The sequence below is a fragment of the Ursus americanus genome, chromosome 23, assembly GCF_024610735.1.
Source record: "Ursus americanus isolate L20-20 chromosome 23, mUrsAme1.1.p, whole genome shotgun sequence".
NCBI lineage: Eukaryota > Metazoa > Chordata > Mammalia > Carnivora > Ursidae > Ursus > Ursus americanus.
In genome coordinates, this window is record NC_142149.1 from 35,650,026 (window position 1) to 35,671,890 (window position 21,865).

Sequence of the window (21,865 nt, forward strand, 5' to 3'; positions counted from 1 at the left end):
CAAACTGAGCATGTGAAACATGCTGGAAGACAACTGTGTGGGACGCGTCCATAAATCGGCGTGGTGAAAGAAAGGAAGGGCTGACGGGACTGCTTTAGATTAGAAGAGACTAGAGTGACAGGATAACGACACGCAATGCACAAACCGAGAATGAACCCAAGTTCTTACAAAAAACGAGGAAAGACTCTTCGAGACATATGGGGAAATGTGAATATGGAGCAGATACCAGACGATGTTATGGAATCAATGTAATTTTCTTAAGTCTGAGAATAGTGGTGTGTTTTTTAGGAGATTGTCTTTCATCTTAAAAGCTGCATGCTGAGGTATTTAGGACGAAATATCATGTAACTGACTTTTTAGAAATTGTTTTTTAAAGATTTTATTTATTTGAGAGAGAGTGAGAGCACGAGCAGGGGGAGGGGCAGAGGCATAGGGAGAAGGAGGCTACCCGCTGAGCAGGGAACCCAAAGCGGGGCTCAATCTCAGGACCCTGAGATCATGACCTGAGCTGAAGGCAGGTGCTTAACGGACTGAGCCACCCAGGCACTCCTATAATTGACTTTCGAATGGTTCAAAAATATACATATTTATACACGTATACGTATACACACATACATAGATACGTATATGCAGAAACAAAGCCAACAAAACAAATGTTAACAACTGTCAAGTCTAGGTAGAGGTATGCAGATGTTTATTGTACTATTCTCTCAAATTTCTGTGTACTATTCTTTCAAATTTCTTCTTCCATTTTAATAATTAAAATGCTGGAAGACAAGGCCAGACACCTGGAAGGGACATTTTTTAAAAAATTATTTTATTTTATTTTATTTTATTTTATTTATTTGAGAGAGAGAGCATGAGAGAGAGAGAGAGAGAGATGGCGAGTGGGGGCAGGGGTAGAGGGAGATGCAGACTCCCCACTGAGCAGGGAGCCCGATGTGGGACTCGATCCCAGGACCCTGGGATCATGACCTAAGCCGAAGGCAGAAGCTTAACCCCCCGAGCGACCCAGGCGCCCTTGGAAGGGACTTTTGAGACCTGATCCATCCCCCTGTTGGCCAGTGAAGAAAAGCTGGTGTAGGGAGTGAGCAACTTGCGTTGTTTCAATCTTATCTCTGCCACTAACATGAGAGACGTCAAGGCAGGATTTATCTTTCTGGGCCCCATTTTACACATTAGGGAAACACTGGACTTAGTTTACACACCATTATCTCATGTAAGCCTTATAAAAATCTTATGAGGTGGATCTATTTCTTCCTGTTAGGAGGAAACACGGCTCTGACAGAGCTGCAATTCTGAGATGGCAGAAATGGGAATGGGCTGTAGACCCTCGGCCTGACTCTGGGTCCACTATTCCTCCCATGACGTCACAGAAACATTGCCACCTCCTTCAAGTACTAGAATTCACACTGAAAAAACTTAACTACCAGAATGTGGTCTGATCTTAAAGCTTGCAAGCAAAAGAAAAACTATTCTCCAGGCAACTGCTACAGCACTTAGATATTATGTGTAGGAGTAAGCCACAAAATAACAAGAAATAAGACTCTGTAGTCAGTGGGGATTTGAGGCTCTGGAATTTTATCCGAACTTCAGAGGAGATAATGTTAAAGAAGTTAGGTTTTACATTCCAGTTTTTCTTTCCAAAAAGAGGATGATGTCTATGTGACTCCATCCATCTGTACTTTTTTTTTTTTTTTAAGATTTATCTATTTATTTGAGAGAGAGAGAGGGTGCGTGTAAGGGGAGGGGGGAAAGGGAGAGAGAGAATCTCAGGCAGGCGCACCACTGAGCGTGGAGCCCGACATGGGGCTCGATCTCATGACCCTGAGATCATGACCTGAGCTAAAATCAAGAGTCAGACTGCTTAACCAACTGAGCCACCCATGCGCCCCCATCCATCCTTACTTTTGCCTGAAGGATATGACCTGTGTATTACGTACCAGAGGGGCCCCCCCACACACACTTGTCTCACCCCTAATTCTAAAGTCACTGCACTGAAGTAGCAAAGAGCCAGTAACCCTTATAATTAATTCTCTACCTCACTTCCTTCCAGTGGTGTCTACTGGGGCTTCCGGGGTCAAAAGTGGGGTTCTAGCAATAGCTGGTTTCCCTGAAAACTTGAGGATAAGTAGAGATATTTTACAGCTATAAAAATGCTCTAAATACTTTTTAACCTAATAATCTAGATTTGATTGATATAAAAAAGCAACTGATGTTAAACTACCACCAACCTTTGTGGCGGATATAAGGTTTTATCTGGTTCCACACTTTGGTCAACAGGCTGAGTTTCAGACGGTTATAAGGTGAATTTGATACTAAATTTGCAAGGCACTGCAAAATACAAGAACAGGCTATCAATAGGTCTGATTACGCCACAGCACAGACACAAAACTTTACAGCATTTAATTAAGAAAACTCTTCATACTCATTTGATAATTAGTCTTTTTCTTTTTTATCCTTTTTTTTTTTTTAGGGGAATAGCACTTGTGTTCTCATTGTTACAACTTAATACTAAAAATAGGAATATTTTTAGTAAATCATTTATCTGAACATAGAGAGATTATAGGTAAGATCAAACAAGTAGGCGCAACAGGATATCTTTAAATAAAATTCGTATTTAGTTACATTCTTAAGTCAAATTACTTTTGGACAATGTAAAACATTATACAAAATTGTAACAGACCAAATCCCTCCAAAACCTCTGGATAACGTGGCACGCTTACCTTAATGATCTGAGTAAGGGTCTGTGAGGACGTCTCGGCCACCAGAGCTAACAAAAGACATCTGTGCAATTCTCTAATGCTGGATGCAATCATCACGGAGAAGGGAGTGAAAGCCCTCCTGTGGTCACTGGTATCTTCAGCAACAGAAAGGAACTGCTTTGAGCCTTCCAAGATGGCAGATAAAACTTGCAGAGCACATGCACGTGTCTGAAATTTCAGGACGATTCCCATCAGTTAGTTAATAATCAGGAGTCAAATCCCCTACTTCCTATTTTCATTTTTAATTTTTGAAGTACTTCAGATCATCTTAACTAGGAAAACAGAGGCAGTAGGATTATCAGGTCCTAAAAGTAGCCATGAAGTAGGCCTCTTGCCCCCCCAATTAAAAAAAAAAAAAAAAACCCTACATCACATTGCTGTTAGGTTTTCTTACAGTAAGGAGTAAGTCTAAGCTATACCACACTAAGTACAAAAACTTGAAATCATGAACATGAGAATAACTTAAAGAAAAATTAGAGGCCTTTATTCAAGCATAAGACCAAGGGAAAAGAGAATGAAATAACTCGTGGGGTGGGGAAAAAATACGTGAGCCTAGAGTCTGTTCTACAGCAAACATGCTGCTTTACATGCTCTCCTGAAGCACCCATGAGTGCTCAAAGTTAATTAAACAGGATATCAGAGACTCTGCACATTCAACTTGGCAGGCATCATTAGTGATCCAACTTTTCAGAAGCAGTCTTAGGCGCAGAAATAAACACTGAATGCAGTGAGTCTCTGATAATCAAAGAAAGGAAACCATTAACTGTAACCTTATAGATGGAAGGGAAAGTTATGTACTCCTTTGTCAATGGTCTGCTGTACTTGTCAGGAAAAGGGTCACTGGAGCAAGATTGTGTTTATAATGTTAAAAGATGACTTTCAATTGGTACTCGGATGATTTTGTGGTATTAAAAATCAGTTAAGAAAAAAAAAAGAAAGCTAATTTAACCAAAATGGAATATAGGTGATAAATGTAAGACGAATAATGTAATACCGTACCCTGTTTGGCCAGTCCCCCAAACTGCCAATTAAACACTGTCAGATATTTTTAAAATGGAGAATCAACATAATTCTAATCTAAATATTTGTTCATCATGAAACATATCTGAGTTTGTTGTGAAAAAGGATTTCCGGAAAATCTTCAATTATATAATCTCCAAGTAACAAGAATAAATCATTTTTGTACGCCTTTTGTAGCGTGGACTCACAAACAGAAACCTGAAAATTTACTGCCTTGAGAATAAATTTGTAGTATAGCACTATGAGTCTCTGGAATTAAGCGTAATCATTGATGGCAGGAAGATGACAATGTATTAGGAAACTGCATGTGCACACGTGTGTGTGAGAGAGACAGTGCATGAGAAAGAACTTGTGCACAAGTCACAAGTCAGCTCACCCAAGAAAGACTTAGGTCAGGGGCTGGCAAATTTTTTCTGCAAAGGACCAGTAGCACATACTTTATATTTCAGATTTTGTAGGCCCAAGAGTCTCTGTTGCAATCACCCGGCCACAGTAGCACAGACATTAAACCTCTATTTCTTTAGACAGCAATTAAAAACCACGATTCCAACAGTTCACACACCAATTACAATTCAAAATCAAGTTGTGGAGAGAGATGAACTGATGCTCAAAAGTCAAAGAATTTTAGCTCAATTTACTTGGTACCCTAAGAGTGTACCTCAACCATCACAGATGAAAACAAAAGTAATGTCACTGAAATATACCACTGAGGTATGAAATCTACGTAAAAAATATGATATTGTATCAATTATACTTCTCGTAGTTCTGATTTAATTTCCTTTAAACCCTGTTTAACATATCTTTGTGGCTAAAAAAAATGCTATTTATGACACTGAATCATTTAAGTGATGCTTCACTGACTCTTACATCAATATTTTATATACTGTTTACTGGTTCCGATCAGCACTTTCAGCAGAAATTACTGATGTGCGTGCAAACCGTAAGAGGTGCAGCTCTCCAGAGAATTCATTTTGTTAAGTTCTTATTATCTGAATATTTACAATGATGGATGAAGACTTTTCAACCCGATAAACATCAGTGTGCTCCGTTTCACCAATGAGTAGTTTCACTTCCTTGGACATGCAGTCTTGTTCCAAGGTAATGAAACTGGAAAGCACTTTCCTTTTTTGCTACCTACAACGTAGCAGAAACGTCTGCTAAGGCAGCTCAATCAATCCTATGTTCTCCTTTTCTTACGTTTGTTTTGTCTCAATCTTTCTGGGAGGGTGATAAAGAAGTCACTGCTGGGAGTGGGTAGCAGTGAGGTTTCGATGCACCTGGCTGTTCCCTTCTTTGGCTTCGTCCCAGGACTGATTATTCTGCACACATGCTCAAGGTTAATTTTATTTGATTGCATTCCCAAAGCTGGTTGCCTTTAGGGTGGAGGCATTTGAACACTGTGTCAGGGTCTCTAGATCTGGAGATATCCAAGCCCAGGTCATCTATTCTTGGTTGGCTTTATGAGAGAAAACCCGATTACCTACCAGTCCATGATAGTTAAAAACTTGCTATATTCTCTTTCCTAGTTATGCTATCTATTACTCTAGATTTTGATTTGTTTCTAACATTTCATAGCTCTCTAAAAGAGAAATAAATAATCATGGAATTTCAAAATCAGGATAATTTTCAAGGTACGAAGAGGAAAGTAGGCCCCATAGTTGGTTCCTTACGTCAAGTCTTGATAATAATCTACCTTTTTAACACCCGAGGAATTTAAATAGAAGAAATTCATAAAGTAGCCACGGTATTTTTACTGATAAATTGCTCTGTGATGTCTAGAAACATACAGGATGTGCTTTCTGAAGTGCATTTCCAACATGTCAAAATGTGACCATTTCCCAAGTACCGCCCCACTGCCAAAGCCTAAAGGAAATTTCTAAGTTTTCTCCTTCTCAGTTAATTGTTGTAGCATCTCCTACTGCAATTTCCTAGAAGTAATCTATCGTCAGTGTTCTGAATGGAAGAGTCCAGCCCCCTTTCCTACTGTCCGCTTCTCTTTGGAAAGCTTCTCAGTTATCAGCGCAAACTGTGCTTCCCAGTGAATCTACCTTAGGTTGTATCATTACTGCACTTTTTTCTCATCACATTTCTTGCATTCACCAAAGTTAAAGAACCCAAAAAGACAGCAAATCAAGGAGTACTTTGCAGCTTGTAAAATTTCTCACAACACTCTAGGTCAAATGTAAACATTATAAAAATATGAACTCAATCACTTTCACGAGATCGGACTTCATGACCCCTCTGTCCTCATACCGCAGACCCACGTGGCCCATGCCCCCTTCGCTGCGTGGCTGCGGTGCGGCCACTTCACTTGGCCTGCTACTTGCTCCATAGCACTGTCTCCTCGGCTACTGCCGGCAGCTCACCTCAGCTGGAGGCTCTGCAAGTACATGTATATTTATCTTTTATAGTAATTTTCCTTTCGATTACGAGAATGGCTTCATGACTGACTCATTTGCCACCATTCACTTCCCATTTTCCTCCCAGGTTCTCCTTTGCTATTGATTCAGTCAATCTGAAAAATTTCTGCCATTTTGAACTACTCAGGATATTGGGTATTTGCAATTTTTTGTGTGTGTATAATTGAGACCCATTTATTTTTCTTCACCCTGTAAGAGCTTTTGAAGGGTCACCTAGAAGTTTTCTTATGTTCTCTCATCATAAACATTTCTCTAAGCTTTACACATCCTTCATAACCACTATGGACCAAGATATTCCACTGTGTGTTTAAGCCACTTTTTATTTTCTCCTATCCCAAATACCATGGCAATCAACATTTTCATCAAAGGGAAGGAAGCACAGCTGTTTCAGTGCAGCTCAAAAGAAGTTAGAACACTCAGTGTACTCAGGCTTCAAGCGAGCCCCGGGCAGGAGGCGACCTCACTGTGACCTTTCTCAACCTGTTATTCATATAAGCCCACTCCCGATCCTCCTGCCTGTCCAGTGGTTCTCAAATCAGAACTTGGGCTGGTATTAATGAGAGCTGTCTTCAGATGAGATCAGATAAGGCAGAGAAAGCAACCAAGATGTGTCAAGCTCTTCTTCCTACTATCATGCTGAGAATTCAAACGCTCTTACCTTTGGAGAAGGATCTTTTAATGTAAGAGTCATCAAGGACACGGACTGAGGGCTGCCAAGCTCAGGTGTATCAGGAACAAAGGCTGACCAGTAGCCATAAAGAACTTTTTTTTCTATTGATTTTATAGTAGAAAGAAAACAAGCTAATGCTCCTTGGCGAACTTTGGCTTGGTAAGACCTACCCAAGAGAAGGAAGAAAAAAGTCTGTTAATAGTTTTAAAAAATACAGACATGAAAGGCTATTTATTTGAATGATACATTGAGAAACTCAACGTTCTGAATAAATCCTAAGGTAAGATGCCAACATGATATTAAAAAAATATTTTTCAATCAAAACATGTTAAAGCAATTTGTTTATATAACAAGTTAATAAAGTCGACAATATAAAACACAAATAGGGCAACAGTTTGACGTCAGGAAACTAGTGTTAGATACGAAACACTGCAGAGTATCCATTCCTCCAACAAACACGTCCGGAGTACTTAAGTACGTACCAGGCATTGGGCTGAGGCCAGCAGACATAAAGCCCGTCCGCGCCCCCGAAAAGCTCATGAATGGCAGAGACAGTTAAAGAGATAACTGCAACACAGCATGATCAACACTAAGGTGGGGATAAGTCAAAGGGTCATGACGTAGGGACCTAAGCCAAAACTGGGGGGAGGGGCATCAGAAAAGGCTTTTCAGAGGACGTGACTGCTGAGCTCGTACTGAAGATGAGTAGTGCTTAGCACAGCAAGAAAGCAGACAGAGTGGAAGGGAATTCCAGGCAAAGGGACCACACGTATAAAGGCAGATGAAGGGAACAAGGCAGAAGGAAGAGGAACGCAAAGCCCCGCCTAAATGAATCTTCAAGTTAAATCCCATGCACCAGTCAGGTTTTTAAGCAAAGTTATAAACTTACAAGCAACGGAGATTATAAGGCATAACAATATAACAAAATACTATTATTTGGGAGGCCTGGGTGGCTTAGTCGGTTAAGCGTCTGCCTTCGGTTCAGGTCATGATCCTGGAGTCCCAGGCTCGAGCCCCGCATCAGGCTCCCTGCTCAGCAGGAGTCTGCTTCTCCCTCTTCCCCTCACCCCACTCATGTTCTCTCTCTCTCACTCTCTCTCTCAAATAAATAAATAAAATCATTAAAAAAAATACTACTACCTCATTTTACTCTGCATGCCTCCCTCAGCATCGGAATACTCAGACTCACTACTGCTGACCCTTTTCCAGCTGGCAGAACGGACGGGCGGGGAGACTCGCTCTTTTCCCGCAGCGCCGCTTCCCTCCACCGGCGCACTCTGGCCTCCCAGGGAGGAGGAACAGGGAGTGTTCCCCTCATGCAGGTGCTCTCTGCCCGAGCCAGGGATGGGGGCTACTTCTCTTTCACCACTGGATTCTTCCTCTTCTTCTTCTCCTTGCTGGATTTTCTTCGATTTTACTTTTGATTTTTTCTTTTTATTCTGATTTTAGGAGCAAATGAAAACGTATACATGATAGCTATTGGTACTTTTCTCATTTGATACTTATTAAGTATGCCCCCAAAACGTGGTATGAGGAAAGAAGAAAAGAGAAGAGAAAAAAGTGGCACTTACCTCCTACTGTGAGTCAGGTGCTATGCTAAGTGCTTACACACACCCCAGCGGGCCACGGGAAACAAGGCGGGAAGTGCATGCGACAGAGCCACGCTTCTAGCCTGGCTTTCTATTCAACCGCTGTGACTCTGAGCAAATCTAAGCCTTCCATTAGCTTGACCTTCCTCATCTGTAAGCATGAGGCTAACGCCACCTTCCCTGCACAGTTGTGAAAGCATTCAGCCGCAAGAGAATTAGAGTAAACAACTTGAGGGACAGTTTCTCAGTTCTCCCAGATAAGACACATAGCTCGCGCCACTCTAGCTAATCCACCAGATACAATGCAGGTTTTAGGGCACTGGGGTTTTGCAGATATGAAGTAAAAGCCAGTTTTTTTCCTTTCTCCTACTTCCTTTCCAAATATCTTTAGAATCTGTGCTGCCCTCTGCATTCTCAAGTCCCCTGACTTTGAGAAGGAAGGTCCTCATCCCTTCGATTTTGGATTATTAACGTGGCTGCAGACTCACACCCTTTTACTTCCTATCATAGTGATTCTTCTGAGACGTGTATCTGATCACCTCACTCCCCTATATGAGTCCTCATCTCTACCGTCTGTAAGATTAAAAACTAACTCCTTAGCATACTGCATAAGACCCTTAAGATGTGGCCTCTGCTACCTACGTGTCCCAGCCTTCCCCTGCTCGCACCTGACACTCTAGCCTACTGGTTAACAAATGGGCTACGCCCATGCTCATTCTCTATGCTTACACACCTTCTGTTCCCTCCACATAAAACACTTTCCCTCCTTTTTGTACTCTACACATTCTTAAGGTTCAGTTTGGCCACACATCTTTTAAAAAGCCCCCTCTTGGGGCGCCTGGGTAGCGCAGTCGTTAAGCGTCTGCCTTCGGCTCAGGGCGTGATCCCGGCGTTCCGGGATCGAGTCCCACATCGGGCTCCTCCGCTGGGAGCCTGCCTCTTCCTCTCCCACTCCCCTGCTGTGTTCCCTCTCTCGCTGGCTGTCTCTGTCACATAAATAAATAAAATCTTTAAAAAAAAAAAAAGCCCCCTCTTACTCCTCTGTTTGGATGGGTACTCTGAATGTGATCCCAGAGTACCCTTTGAATATTCTGATGAAAGAAATCACAATACTGCATTGTGGTTGTTTATTTATCCACCTTCCCCTTCTCCCCCAAAACTCCAAAAAGCAGAGTTTATATCCTTAATGCTTATTAGCATAATGTCTGCGATGTAGCAGACGTTCAGTTAATGTTGCATAAGTCAATGAGGGAAAGAATTTCTGATTATAAGCATTTTGTAAGTAATACCTGATACATTTCTAGATGTAATATTGTGGCCCATATATCTATATGCTCTAGGTTCTCCAGCGGAAACATAAGAGAGATGCCAGCTATATGGACAGGCTGCGAAATTTGGCAGTTTTAACAGAGACCTACAATATTTACCAAATAGCCTTTTACAGAGAAAGTTGGTGGGCCTGTGGTCTTGAGCATTGGGGAATGAGGATGTACAGCTTTGGGTATAAAGGGAATGTCCACTGTTACATCTGTTACATTGTCTAGAACTCTTAAAAATATAAGACACTGGGGCTCCTGGGTGGCACGGTCATTAAGTGTCTGCCTTCGGCTGAGGGCGTGATCCTGGCGTTCTGGGATCGAGCCCCACATCAGACTCCTCCGCTAGGAGCCTGCTTCTTCCCACTGCTTCTTCCCACTCCCACTGCTTGTGTTCCCTCTCTCACTGGCTGTCTCTCTCTCTGTCAAATGAATAAATAAAATCTTTAAAAAAAAAAAAAGAAAAGAAAAATAAGACACTGTATAACTGGTGTTTTCAGCAGTCTGATGAATTTAAATTTACTATGCTAAAAACCCTAAACTGAAATCAAACTCAAGGTGAACCTTTGGCACAAGGAGTGACATAAACCATAGAAAACGCATACAACAAGCAATTGAAGGCAGTCCACAACTTAAACCTAAGCAGACCCAGGCGTACCGCAGTCGGTCGGGAGGCGCTGGATTCGGACTGCTGTGGTTTGACAGGTGGTCGCCCATCGTACTGAGGAAGTGGAGTGGGGTATAACACCGTGGGCAGCTCTATGTTTAGTCCCGGGAGTCCATGAAACATAGATTTCTAATAATGATGATTAAGGAAACACACACACAAAATTAATCATAAAACAGAATGATTCACCATGTTCTGGACCACATTAATGAACAGATTAATGTCTAGAAGCTTATTAAGGAAATAAAAATGGACAGAAAATTGATACCTTTTAGGTTTAGAGCTTACAGAAACGTTTAATCTCATCTGGATGGATCTGGTCTGGCCAGATTAGGTTAGGCTTGACTTTTAGTTTATTTACGAATTTTTTTTATTTATTAATTTTTAAAATTTATCCAACCTGTTTTATCCAATCCTTTGATCTATCTGTAATTTTTTAACCAATCTATTATTCTTATTTTGCTTATCCATGTCCACACCTAGCTGTCTATTTGGGAGATGGGACAGGGAAAGATTTGAAGTTTTAGTCATGATCAAGCTAAGTTACCATACATGACTTTGACCTGAAGCCACTTCCTGGCTGAACTGAAAGGTGGGTCTCCAGAGAGGCTGATATGACCTTCCCACTGACTGGCAGGCTCAGAAGCCAAAGGATGCAGCCCTACTGATGCCATCTTGACTGGCCTATCTACTGCATGTGCCAAGCGCCAAAGGGAAGCCCTGGTTCTTCTTTCAACTATAAACAGGTTTGAGATGAACTAAAATTAAATTATCTACAGATCATAACCTATACCTTTCCTAAATTAAGATTCATAAGTAAAGTTTTAGAATTTTGATACATTTACTTAAAACAAGGCTTACTGTTTTCAGTTCTTAATTTTAAGTATGCTTGTATATGAACATTTGAACGATCTCTCCTAAGATATACTACCCTAAAGCTAGCTTTGGAATGATGATATAAAGTGGTCCTTAAGCCTGGGGTTTCAGTAGGAAAGACACTCGCCATGATGAGGACTTGGGTTTAAAAGGGCAATGCCTTACCTTCAGCACAGCCAGAAGGGCTCCAAGTTCCTCAGTCTGTGTCAGTTTCATCTTACCCCCATTTAGAAGAGACTGTATACCTTTTAATGCATTTTGTAACAACTAGGGGAAAGAAGAGGACAAGTTTAAAGGTAAAGGAAATGTGGTTATCCAGGGATCAACTTTCTAGCACCACTGAGGTTAGGGGAGAAAAAGTCTCTAGATGATAAAACAAAACAAAACAAAACAAACCATTCAAAAGGAGGGGAAAAAAAAAAAGGAAGATCCAGAGGAGAGAGCTCTGATGAACTACTATTAATTATTTTCTAGAAGACTAGAGTGCTCTCATGGAAGAGTGGTCTTATCATATATGTTTATAAGCCAGGACATACAAATGGAGAGCAAGAAAAAAAAAAAGAAGAGGTGTGTGGTGGGAAGAAGGTGATAGGGATGAAACAGTGGCAGCAGGGATCGGAAGCGGGGAGGCTGATGCAGCAACCTCCCTAGTTCTTAAAGGCAAAGGCATGTATGTGGGAGCAGGTTTCTAGAGGGCAATTCTGATCCAGATTGACCTTCTGACTCAGTTATTCTCATTAAGAAATACGATCTTGAAAAAAATACAACCCCTATGGAGAGGATGTGAACCACAGCCTTTTTCTGAAATAGTGGAAACACTGAAGAAACTTCCATTTCCACCTGTTGTGACGATGACTGTACAAGAAGCAGACCCCCTGCTATATGGGAAACTCAGCCATAATCACGGCAAGCATCTGCCAAGCACTTTAAATGCTGTATTTCATACACTGCTTGTAGGACCCCTACAGGGTCATTGCATCATTTGTCCCATTTCAGAGAGAAGGAACAGGGAGGCTCGAGCGGTTCAGTGCCTTGCCCCAGGTCTCCCAGCAACCGCAGTCAGAAAGCAAGAGGTGCATCAATAGGTACTGAAAAGATGCCCAAGAAATATTCACTTTAAAAAGGAGATAAAGTTGTAAAACGGCATATTTAATATGACCCCACTTGAAAATTATAAAGTATGCTCATTTACATGCAGAAAAAATCTTTGGGGGCTTGAAGAACAAACTGCTCCAAATGGTTATATCTGAGCAGGGAACTATGAGGAAACTTCACCATCACAGATGATATGTGTCACTCTGATTTTAAAATATGTTTACAAATTGTCATATTTCTATCAGATTTTTAAAAAAGAAATAACATTGCAGATACTGTTGAAATCTACTCCTTTCCCTTCCATCTAAAAGATAGTTACTAGGGGTGCCGGGGTGGCTCAGCCGGTTGGGCGTCCAACTCGATTTTGACTCAGGTCACGATCTCAGGGTTGTGAGATTGAGGCCCGTGCTGGGCTCCACGCTGGGTACGTGGAGCCTGCTTGGGATTCTCTCTCCCTCTCCCTCTGCCCCTACTTGCACTCTCTCTCTCTCTTTCTAAAAAAATAAATAAATAAAATAAAATGACAGTTACTAGTCTGAATTGTATTGCTTTTGTAGTCAGGAGGGAAAAAAAATACTTTCTTTTAAAAGCTTTAAAACTGCAAAACAAAATAAACAGAAACTGTCTTGTAATTTAAACCTGAAAGAGACAATGTCCATCTTTCTAAGTTATAAACATTCCATGTAGGCCTATTATCTCTAGACAAAGCAAATTCAGCAACTAAATTATACTCTTCAGTAACAGCCTCTGTCCTGCTGCTTCTACAAACATCTATAACAGGCACAAAATCAGTGGTAGCCCCACCTACCATGCAAAATGTGATATCATCCATATCAGATGACTTTGGAGACTGTAGAGTGGTCAAGAAAGCCTGGAAGCAGATATTTGGGTAGGGATCCTCCAAGTATGGCTGTCCTGGCACACTAAAACACATACAGAGAAAGCAACGCAAACTCAGTCTCCTCTGAAATGGGGCTCGCAAAAGAGTAAGAATTAAAAATAGCAGTAATACAGACCAACGGAGTTGGAATACACCCTTGGATGAAACAAGACGGCGCACTTTGGGTAATTAACTACAACTGCGGGATACCACAAGCATGGCATGAACAGGAAGGAGGAAGAGTGGTTTCCATAGGAAGAAGTTATAGAAGTCTGTAGTGGAAGAAGTATAGAGGAAGAATTCCTTTTTAGTTCTTCTTTTCAGTGCTTAAGAGGGAAATAATGCAGACAGGTCCTGTCAAGCTAGAGTCACACAGCTGAGCCGGCCCTCCTACCCACCGGACAACACTACAATACAGAGACCAGATACCACATAGCAGGTCAAGTCTGTGCACCTCAGTTTTCATTGTAGGCATCTACAACTGGGGGCTGGGATTGGTTCTGATTTCTTAGAAGAAACTGGCCTTGACAGAGGCCTCAACAAAGCTTAAATTCAGATGACTATATTCTAAAAGACTGAGTATGGTTAAAATTTACGTCAGTAGAAAACAAAACCTTGACATATTGTACATGGACTCCTTTTACTCTATTTTAGGGATAAGATCCTATTCTAGTTTTTCCTTTACTTTACCTTTTTTATAAGCAGTATTAAAGTTAAAAATAAACAATATAAGATGATCTTATTAGCAAGGAACATGGGATCCACACAGTAGTTTATTTTTGTAAGTTGGCTCTGGCTTCAGACAGACTGAACAACCCACAAAGGGCCCATGAGAGGCCCTATCTTACCACGGCTGGGAGATGTGAGTGGATCCACATACCTGAGACATAAGTTTGCCATACAGTGCACTGCAGCTCTCCTAACTTCGGGGTCGGGCTGAGCCGAGTCACTCAATTTCATCAAAATCCCGCTCTTGCCTAGCAAGTCTGGGAGGTACTAAAACAAAATAACAGCCAATGGTCAAAGAAAGCTTCTAGGAAAATATTACTCTTCAGACAGATGTCATTTTTTTAAACTAAAGGGCAGTTAAGTACCAAAAGACCAGCTTCTAGGCAAATCTTCCAGATGGGCACGCATAGATGTGCCCCAAAACACCAGTGGGGATCACTGCTACCAGCCTAGGCAGCTGCTGAAGCTCTTTAGCCATGGGTACATGGCTGAAGGGTAACGACAATAATAACAGTATTCAATAAGAATGGTAATGATATTTACCAAGTGTCAAGCACTTTACCAGGATTGTGACACTTCCTCCTCAGAGGAACTACTGTATACATGAAGAAACGAGGTTCCGAGTGGTTGAGTAAGGGTTGCTCAGGGTCACACATTTCATGAATGACAGGACAGAAACCTCAGCGTGGGCCTGTTGGTTCACAGCCTGTGTTCCTAACCTTTTGAAGGAAAGACAGAACACAGTTTAAACTACCTTTTGACATTTTGAGCCATTGCAGTAAACCAGAGCTGCCAGGGCTTGAAGAATTTCCATGTGTGTCCAGGAACTACACTGTTGAATAGCAGAAATAGCATACGCCAACAGGAAATCCAGGTTCTGTTCATCCACAATTACCTATCGAGAGAAGAAAAAATATGCATGATCTAACTTGTAAAAAAAATATATTTTTATCCTTTCAGACACATATGCTCACCTGAATCAGGCTATGAAAGAGAGAGCAAACGTGTCCATCTTTTTGGTGTCAAAAAGATCTGCTCTAAAGGCCTTGAAAGTCTGATCAAGACAAGGCTTTCTCCTTGCCCTGCCTTGCTCATTTCCTCCCCTTTTCTCCCTCCATACAAAGTAGAACCTGGCAAAGTCCTTGTAAATTTTCCTTAAGCTAACCAGACACTGGCATATATGTGGGTAAAACTTAATCCACTGAAATTGCCTTCTACATAGTAAATGCTCAATACACTGTAAATATACATGTCTGCTCAACAGCTACTCTGTCTCACTCTGATGCAGGGAATAGGACAGGCAGAGACGGCATATCCTTGTCCTCAAGGAGTTTATAATCTTGTTGGGACAAAGTAGGCTAGTTGAAGTATCAATTCATGAATAATTGAGATAACCTGTCATCAAAAGCTAACAAGTGGGCTAAGGGCTGAGGTACCATACGTGATCAGGAATTTTTCCAACTGCCCGTGTTACAAAGGTAATATACCTGAGAACAGAAAACATTCAAAAGACAGCGTATCAGTGTGAAAAATTCTAAACTTGAAAATAGCCTCATTTCATTTAGGAAGTCACATGTAGCAGACACTGCTTACCTATCAGCATTCATCTCCTATCTCCTGCTGGCAGAGTACTGCTTTTATTTGGGTGCTCATCTCCTGCACATGAGACCTGAGGGTAAATCCCAATTAGCTAAGACAGTGGTTCTCTACCAGGGGCAATCTTATTTCCCAGGGAAATAAGATTTTTGCCCATTTGGCAGTGTCTGTAGACATTTTCAACTGTCATAACTGGAGGTATGCTACAGGCTTCTAAGGGATGCTGCTAAAATCCTACAATGCGCAGGACAGCCCCCCCACAACTAAGACTCATCCAATCCAAAATATCAATAGTGCCAAGATTAAGAAACTTTGGTATAAGAATTGAGCTGCACATTGTAATCATTTAGGGAGCTTAAGCCCTCCAGGTGATTCTAATGTGCAGTCAAGGCTGACCCCCTGGTTTAAGCCACTCATGATGATACCAGTCCCCTGATCAGATGGGTGCAGAAGGGTTCTCATATGACCTAGGTCTCCCCAGCCAGGTATCAGGGGAGGTCTGATGGAGAGTGTGAGAGACAAGATGCCTCGTACTTAAATCAAAGGGACACAAAATAGATCCGTCTTTTGCTTCTGCAGGATGTTATTTATTTCTTTCACACGGAATGCCTGGAACTGAAGCCGCCATCTTGATTATGAGAGATGCCCAAAACCCATACACAGACTGGTAGCAAATGAAAAAAATGCCAGTAAGTTTCTTATTATTAAGTGCCCCTTAGAGTGCCTCCCTTGGGGGTTGTGACATGAGATAATTTTTTTTTTTTTTTAAGCTATTCTAGGTTGGCTTTTCTGTTTCTTGCAGCCAAAAGAATCCTCGATTGCATAATGCTAATTGTAAGTTTTGTGCTAGCTACATTCACATACTCATGTGGTATCTTATGGTAGGTAACAGCCGCAACTTCTGAACTGTTCCTAAAAAGATATGAGATTTATTTAGGAAGTTAAGAAGGTTCTGGAGAGAGGGGAACTACAGTACAGACCTTGATATAAATATCAGGGGTCTTTTCATCTGATGTCCTCTTGCTCCCAAGCTACTTCTTATGCTCTGTGATGAACCAAGTAGACCACAAAAATGGTAGCGTTGGGAAAGGGGAAAAAAAATATTGGTAGGAAAGGAGCAGGGGATTGTTTCAACTTTTTCTTAGATATATCTTGGTCAACTACATCTTCCGTAAAAAATCCTAAATCCTGGGGGCCTCAAAGACACTGGTTTCTTGAACCAAACACAAAGGGACACCTCTAATGGACAAACTTCTAGAATTGTGCACATAATTTTTTTGGTCAGAATTATATTTAATATCATTCTTAGTAAGGACCTGCGTTTTGCAGCCTATCACACCTAACACAGATGTAGCATTTCAAAAGTTTAGTTTATGATGAATTCTAAGGTTATACACACAATTACCTGTAATCTGTTAAGTAAATGGTGGATAAGTTGAGACACTTTGCTGACAAGATGATTCTGATTAAGAGGCACCAGTCGGCAAGCTTGGACAAGAAGAGTACTGACAGCCTACAAAAAAAAAAAAAAAAAAAAAAGACAACAAAAAGGCAATATGCGTATTAGTCAAGTGAAGAATCACCCCCCACTCCATCCCTCCCCACCACCAAACACAGCCAGACACAAAAATGAAAGTGACTGTTCACACTCAAAATGAGGAAAGATGAAATCTGAGGCAGAAATTAGGGGGAAAAAATTAAATGATACCACAGAAATGGGATGTGCTAAAAAGTATAAGACTCAGTATGGTTTTTGTCAGGCTAAAGACTCCAGAGTCTACATATGTACAGACAGTGCAATTAAATAACCAAAGAAAGGCTTCCAGAATGTAAACCATGCCCTGAAGTTAAAAATACCAAAAAGTAACCAACACATAAAAAGATGCTGAACATTACTCATCATTAGGGAAATGCAAATCAAAACTACAATGAGATATCACTGCACACCTGTCAGAATGGCTAAAATCAAAAACACAAGAAACAACAGGTGTTGGCAAGGATGTGGAGAAAAAGAAACCCTCATGCACTGTTGGTGGGAATGCAAACTAGTGCAGACACTGTGGAAAAAAGTACAGAGGTTCCTCAAAAAGTTAAAAATAGAACTACCCTACAATCCAGCAATTGCACTACTGGGTATTTACCCAAAGGATACAAAACACTAATTCAAAAGGGTACATGCACCCCTATGTTTATAGCAGCATTATTTATAATAGCTTAAGTATGGAAACAGCCCAGTGTCCATCCATGGATAAATGGATAAACATGTGGTTTATATATACAATGGAATATTACTCAGCCATAAAGAAGAATGAAATCTTGCCATTTGCAACAATGTAGATGGAGCTAGAGAGTATCATGCTAAGTGAAATTAGTCAGACAAAGACAAATACCATATGATTTCATTTATCTGGGGAACTGAAGAAACAAAACAAATAAGCAAAGGGAAAAAGAGAGAGAGAGAGAGAGAGAGAGAGAGACAAACCAAGAAACAGACTCTTAACTATAGAGAACAAACTGATGGTTACCAGAGCGGAGGTGGGTGGGGAGATGGGTTAAACAGGTGATGGGGACTAAGAAGTACAGTTGTGAAGAGCATTGGGTGATGTATGGAATTGCTGAATCACTATACTGCACACCTGAAATTAATATAACACTGTATGTTACCTATATGGGAATTAAAATGTTTTTAATTAAAAAAATAGAACTCATTCATTCCTATCTTAAAAAGAAAAAGAAAGTAAGCAAACCATATTTTCAATGCCACTGGGAAAATCAGAAATGACACCTGTACAAATTTATTGTAAAATTAGGTAATTCTACAAAAAAAAAAGAGGGCAACCTATTTGCAAAGCACAGTACTCATTCATCCACTGATGTGTATTGAATTAAAAGGCTTGGAGCACCTACTATGTGCTAGGTAGTGTGCTAGATCTTTGGGTTCCAAAGATGAACAAACATACTCTTGAACTTTAAAAAGAGCTCATAGTGAGGAAGACAGAAATACTCACAAATAATTAAAGTGAATTAAATGCTGAAAGAATGAACTGCAAACTCTGTGGGGAAATGGTAATTAGGGAAGTCTTATGGAGGTGATTTTTTTTTAAACTTATTTTAGAGAGAGAGAAAAACAGCACAAGCGGGAGGGGCAGAGGAAGAAGGAGCAAGAATCCCAAGCAGATTCTGTAATAAGTGTGGAGCCTGATGTGGGGCTCGATCCCAGGGCCCTGAGATCATGACCTAAGCCGAAACCGAGAGTCTGACACTTAGCCCCTTGTGCCACTCAGGAGCGCCACGGAGGTGATTTTTTTTTTTTTTTTTTTTAGATTTTATCTATTTATTTGAGAGAGAGAGAGAGAGAATGAAAGAGAGAGAGAGCATGAGAGGGGAGAGGGTCAGAGGGAGAAGCAGACTTCCCACTGAGCAGGCAGCCCAATGTAAGACTCGATCCTGGAACTCCAGGATCATGACCTGAGCCAAAGGCAGTTGCTCAACCAACTGAGCCACCCAGGCGCCCCTCATGGAGGTGATTTTTAAGCATAATCTGGAATGATCTGAAAGATGACTAAAAATCTGCCAAACAAAGCAACAAAAGACACTGCAAGCAATGGGAATGGAGTGTGCAAAGACCTGGAATACCAGTAGGTGTGAAACACTAGTAGATGCTTGAGGAACAGCAGGTTTTAAATGACTGCACACAGGGCACAAAAGGAGAAGTGACAGGAGACTGGAAAGGCACGTATTTTTGATGGAAAAATATCAAATTATACCAATAAAGCAAAAGTTCCTGAGTACCCCCTTAATTCCATTCCACTCCCTAGTGCCACACACTATTATTTTGGTGAAAACTCTTCCATTCGTTGTTGTGAACTCTTTACATCTATATATGTACATACTCTGTTAAATGCACTCCTCACCCTATATTGGTGTCATACTGCAATGAACCATTCTGTAACTTGCTCTGACCATCTACCAATATGTACTGAAGATCTTCCCAAATCAGAGTGTTGCCTTTCTAATCAGATTTTTTTCCCATAAAAGAAAAAATCACTCTAGTAGCAGAACAAAGAATGGTCTGGAGAAGAGCTAGACAGGAGGCAGAAGAGAAGTTTGAGGAAACCAGTGGAAGAGTTCAGGAAAGAGTCATCTTGCCTGAGGGCTTAAGGCACTGGCAGTGGGAACACAGAAACGGGAATGAGAAATATTTATGAGATGGAATCTGAAGATTCCGAATTGGATAGATCTGAGAGGAAGAAAAGGGAAAGCACCAGTGTTTGTGCCAGTGTGACTTGGCAGACTGGGGATGTTTCCGAGGGTTGGGGAATGGGATGGATTGTGGATACTGTGTGTCTACAGAGATGATGTAACTTCATTTTTAGGAACTGTCAAGTTTGAGGTGGCTGTGAGCACCAGAGGCAGTGGTATGACTGGGTCAAGAGTTCTGGGAGCTCAGTAAGTAGTAACCAAGGCCCGATGTGTGTGAATATTATTACTACTCAGTGTCAGAGTACTTCTGAACAGGAGGCAGAGAGGGAAGAGCTAGCACGAAAGAACAGAAAATGGCAGGGAACATGTGACAGCCTTAGGCTACAATTCTACCTCTGCTTTTTGCCAGCAATATGACATTGGATCTTTACGTGCCTCAGCATTTTTATCAATAAAGTAGATCTACTAATACCCATATTGTCAGATGCCTAGAACCGTGCACCGTACAGTACAGTGCATGATGGTCTGAGAGCCATGTATTCGATAAATGGTAGAAATGAATTTTATATACCAAGTGTTTTGTATGCAGGAAGTGGAGCTGGGGGACGGGAAGGTGGGGCCAGAGATGACACCTGCGGTGTTATCATAGCAGAAGTAATCAAGTGGGGTTTTGAAAGATGCGAGTTTGCCAAGCACTGCAGGATCTTCCAGACAGAGGGCAGAGCCTGCCACGGTCGGAGGCAGCAGGGAGCCTAAAACTAAGTAACGCGAAGCGGGGCTGGGAAAAGCCGGCGCGGCGGGCGGGAGCTACCAGCTAAGGTCCCTGAGGGTGGGGCCGGGGCCAGTAGGCGCGGCGGGAGTCCTCCCCACCCCGCACGCCGCCTACCTCCGGGGCCACGCCGCCGCACTCGCTGTAGTTCTCGGAGATGAGCTGGTCGAAGAGCAGGTGGATCTCGGTCCGGGCGGAGTTGTTGTCCTCCGGGCGCAGGGCGCAGAGCCTAGCCGACAAGCAGCGAAATCCATTGCTCTGCTCCGGTGGTGGCTCTCGTGGCACTTCAAGCGCAGGCTCGCTCTGTGGCGAGCCGGCGAATTGTACCGCCGCCATCTTTCCTACGTAAAACAACAGGGAAGTACTTCCGGGGTATTCCCGGCTCCGCGCTCCAGCTCCGGAAATACTTCTTTAGACCGGAATTCGAGTTTCAAGACCCTAGTCCCTCCTCGGACTCCTTTGCGAATATTTGTCAGAAATTAGCTAGGAGGGTTTTTTACCTCCCACTTGTCTTTGAGTCCTGCCTGAAAAGTAGGACTCCATTTGTCCTCCTAGAAAGTGTGTTCCTGGACAGGGCTGACATGGCTGTTTAGTACTAGCGTTTCAGGCAGGCTGGAGTTGGAGAAGGGCCAATGTCGGTGGCAGTGGCAGAAACTGCTAGTTCTACGACATCCTTGATTCTTATTACATCGTGTGAGAGCCTTTGATTGGTACCCAGGCACAAAACCTCCCGGAATGAAGGGTACATTTCCCAGTACTCCTTGCAGCTGACTTGGCATCCTCCTGTGCACTTCACCACTCAAGAAAAGTAATCTGGAAGTTCAAACTGAGCCATGTAAAATATAACCTGCCTAAAGGTGACCTGGTTGAGACTTGACACCCCAAGATGAACTGTACCCTTAAAAGCAAGAAGCTGGAAAAGAAAATAGCCATTTTAAAAGCTGTAAGCAGTTTGTAGTGACCCAAGAGGTGAAGGCATGAATTTTACATTTGGTCATGTCGTGGGCCTTTGAATTATGCAAATATAAAGCAGAATTCTCATCAATGATTCTTAGGGGAAAACTTGAATGTACGTGTTTTATCCTGAGACTAAAACACTTGTGTTTAGCAATAACAATTGGGGGCATCCTTTAGAAGAGCTTGTTTCCGGAAGACTTTGGGCTTCTTTGGGGGAGAAGTACTAATTTTTTGTTTGAATTTAGATTTCATTGTGCTTGTATATTATTGCTTATTCTTGGGATGTGTGTATGTGCATATTATGTATGTGTGT

At 41.7% G+C, this 21,865-nt stretch overlaps 1 protein-coding gene across 4 annotated transcripts in view; it reads right to left on the minus strand.

Moving 5' to 3' along the window:
• HEATR6 (HEAT repeat containing 6) overlaps positions 1-20,939 on the minus strand; it is an 89,196-nt gene extending 68,257 nt beyond the window's left edge. For 3 of the 4 annotated variants that reach the window (XM_087854599.1, XM_087854600.1, XM_045773245.2), the window contains exons 1-11: positions 20,713-20,939; positions 17,029-17,136; positions 14,782-14,922; positions 14,179-14,294; positions 13,227-13,341; positions 11,489-11,590; positions 10,439-10,576; positions 8,016-8,314; positions 6,864-7,041; positions 2,727-2,933; positions 2,235-2,334 (exon numbers count right to left, since the gene is read on the minus strand). In XM_087854599.1, coding sequence (XP_087710725.1) covers positions 2,235-2,334; positions 2,727-2,933; positions 6,864-7,041; positions 8,016-8,314; positions 10,439-10,576; positions 11,489-11,590; positions 13,227-13,341; positions 14,179-14,294; positions 14,782-14,922; positions 17,029-17,136; positions 20,713-20,931 — 1,723 coding nt within the window. In that variant the 5' untranslated portion in view covers positions 20,932-20,939. Of the gene's footprint in view, positions 1-2,234; positions 2,335-2,726; positions 2,934-6,863; positions 7,042-8,015; positions 8,315-10,438; positions 10,577-11,488; positions 11,591-13,226; positions 13,342-14,178; positions 14,295-14,781; positions 14,923-16,603; positions 16,833-17,028; positions 17,137-20,712 lie in introns of those variants that run through there. The other variant, XM_045773246.2, reaches the window with a different exon arrangement.
• Between the last annotated feature and the right edge of the window lie 926 nt (positions 20,940-21,865).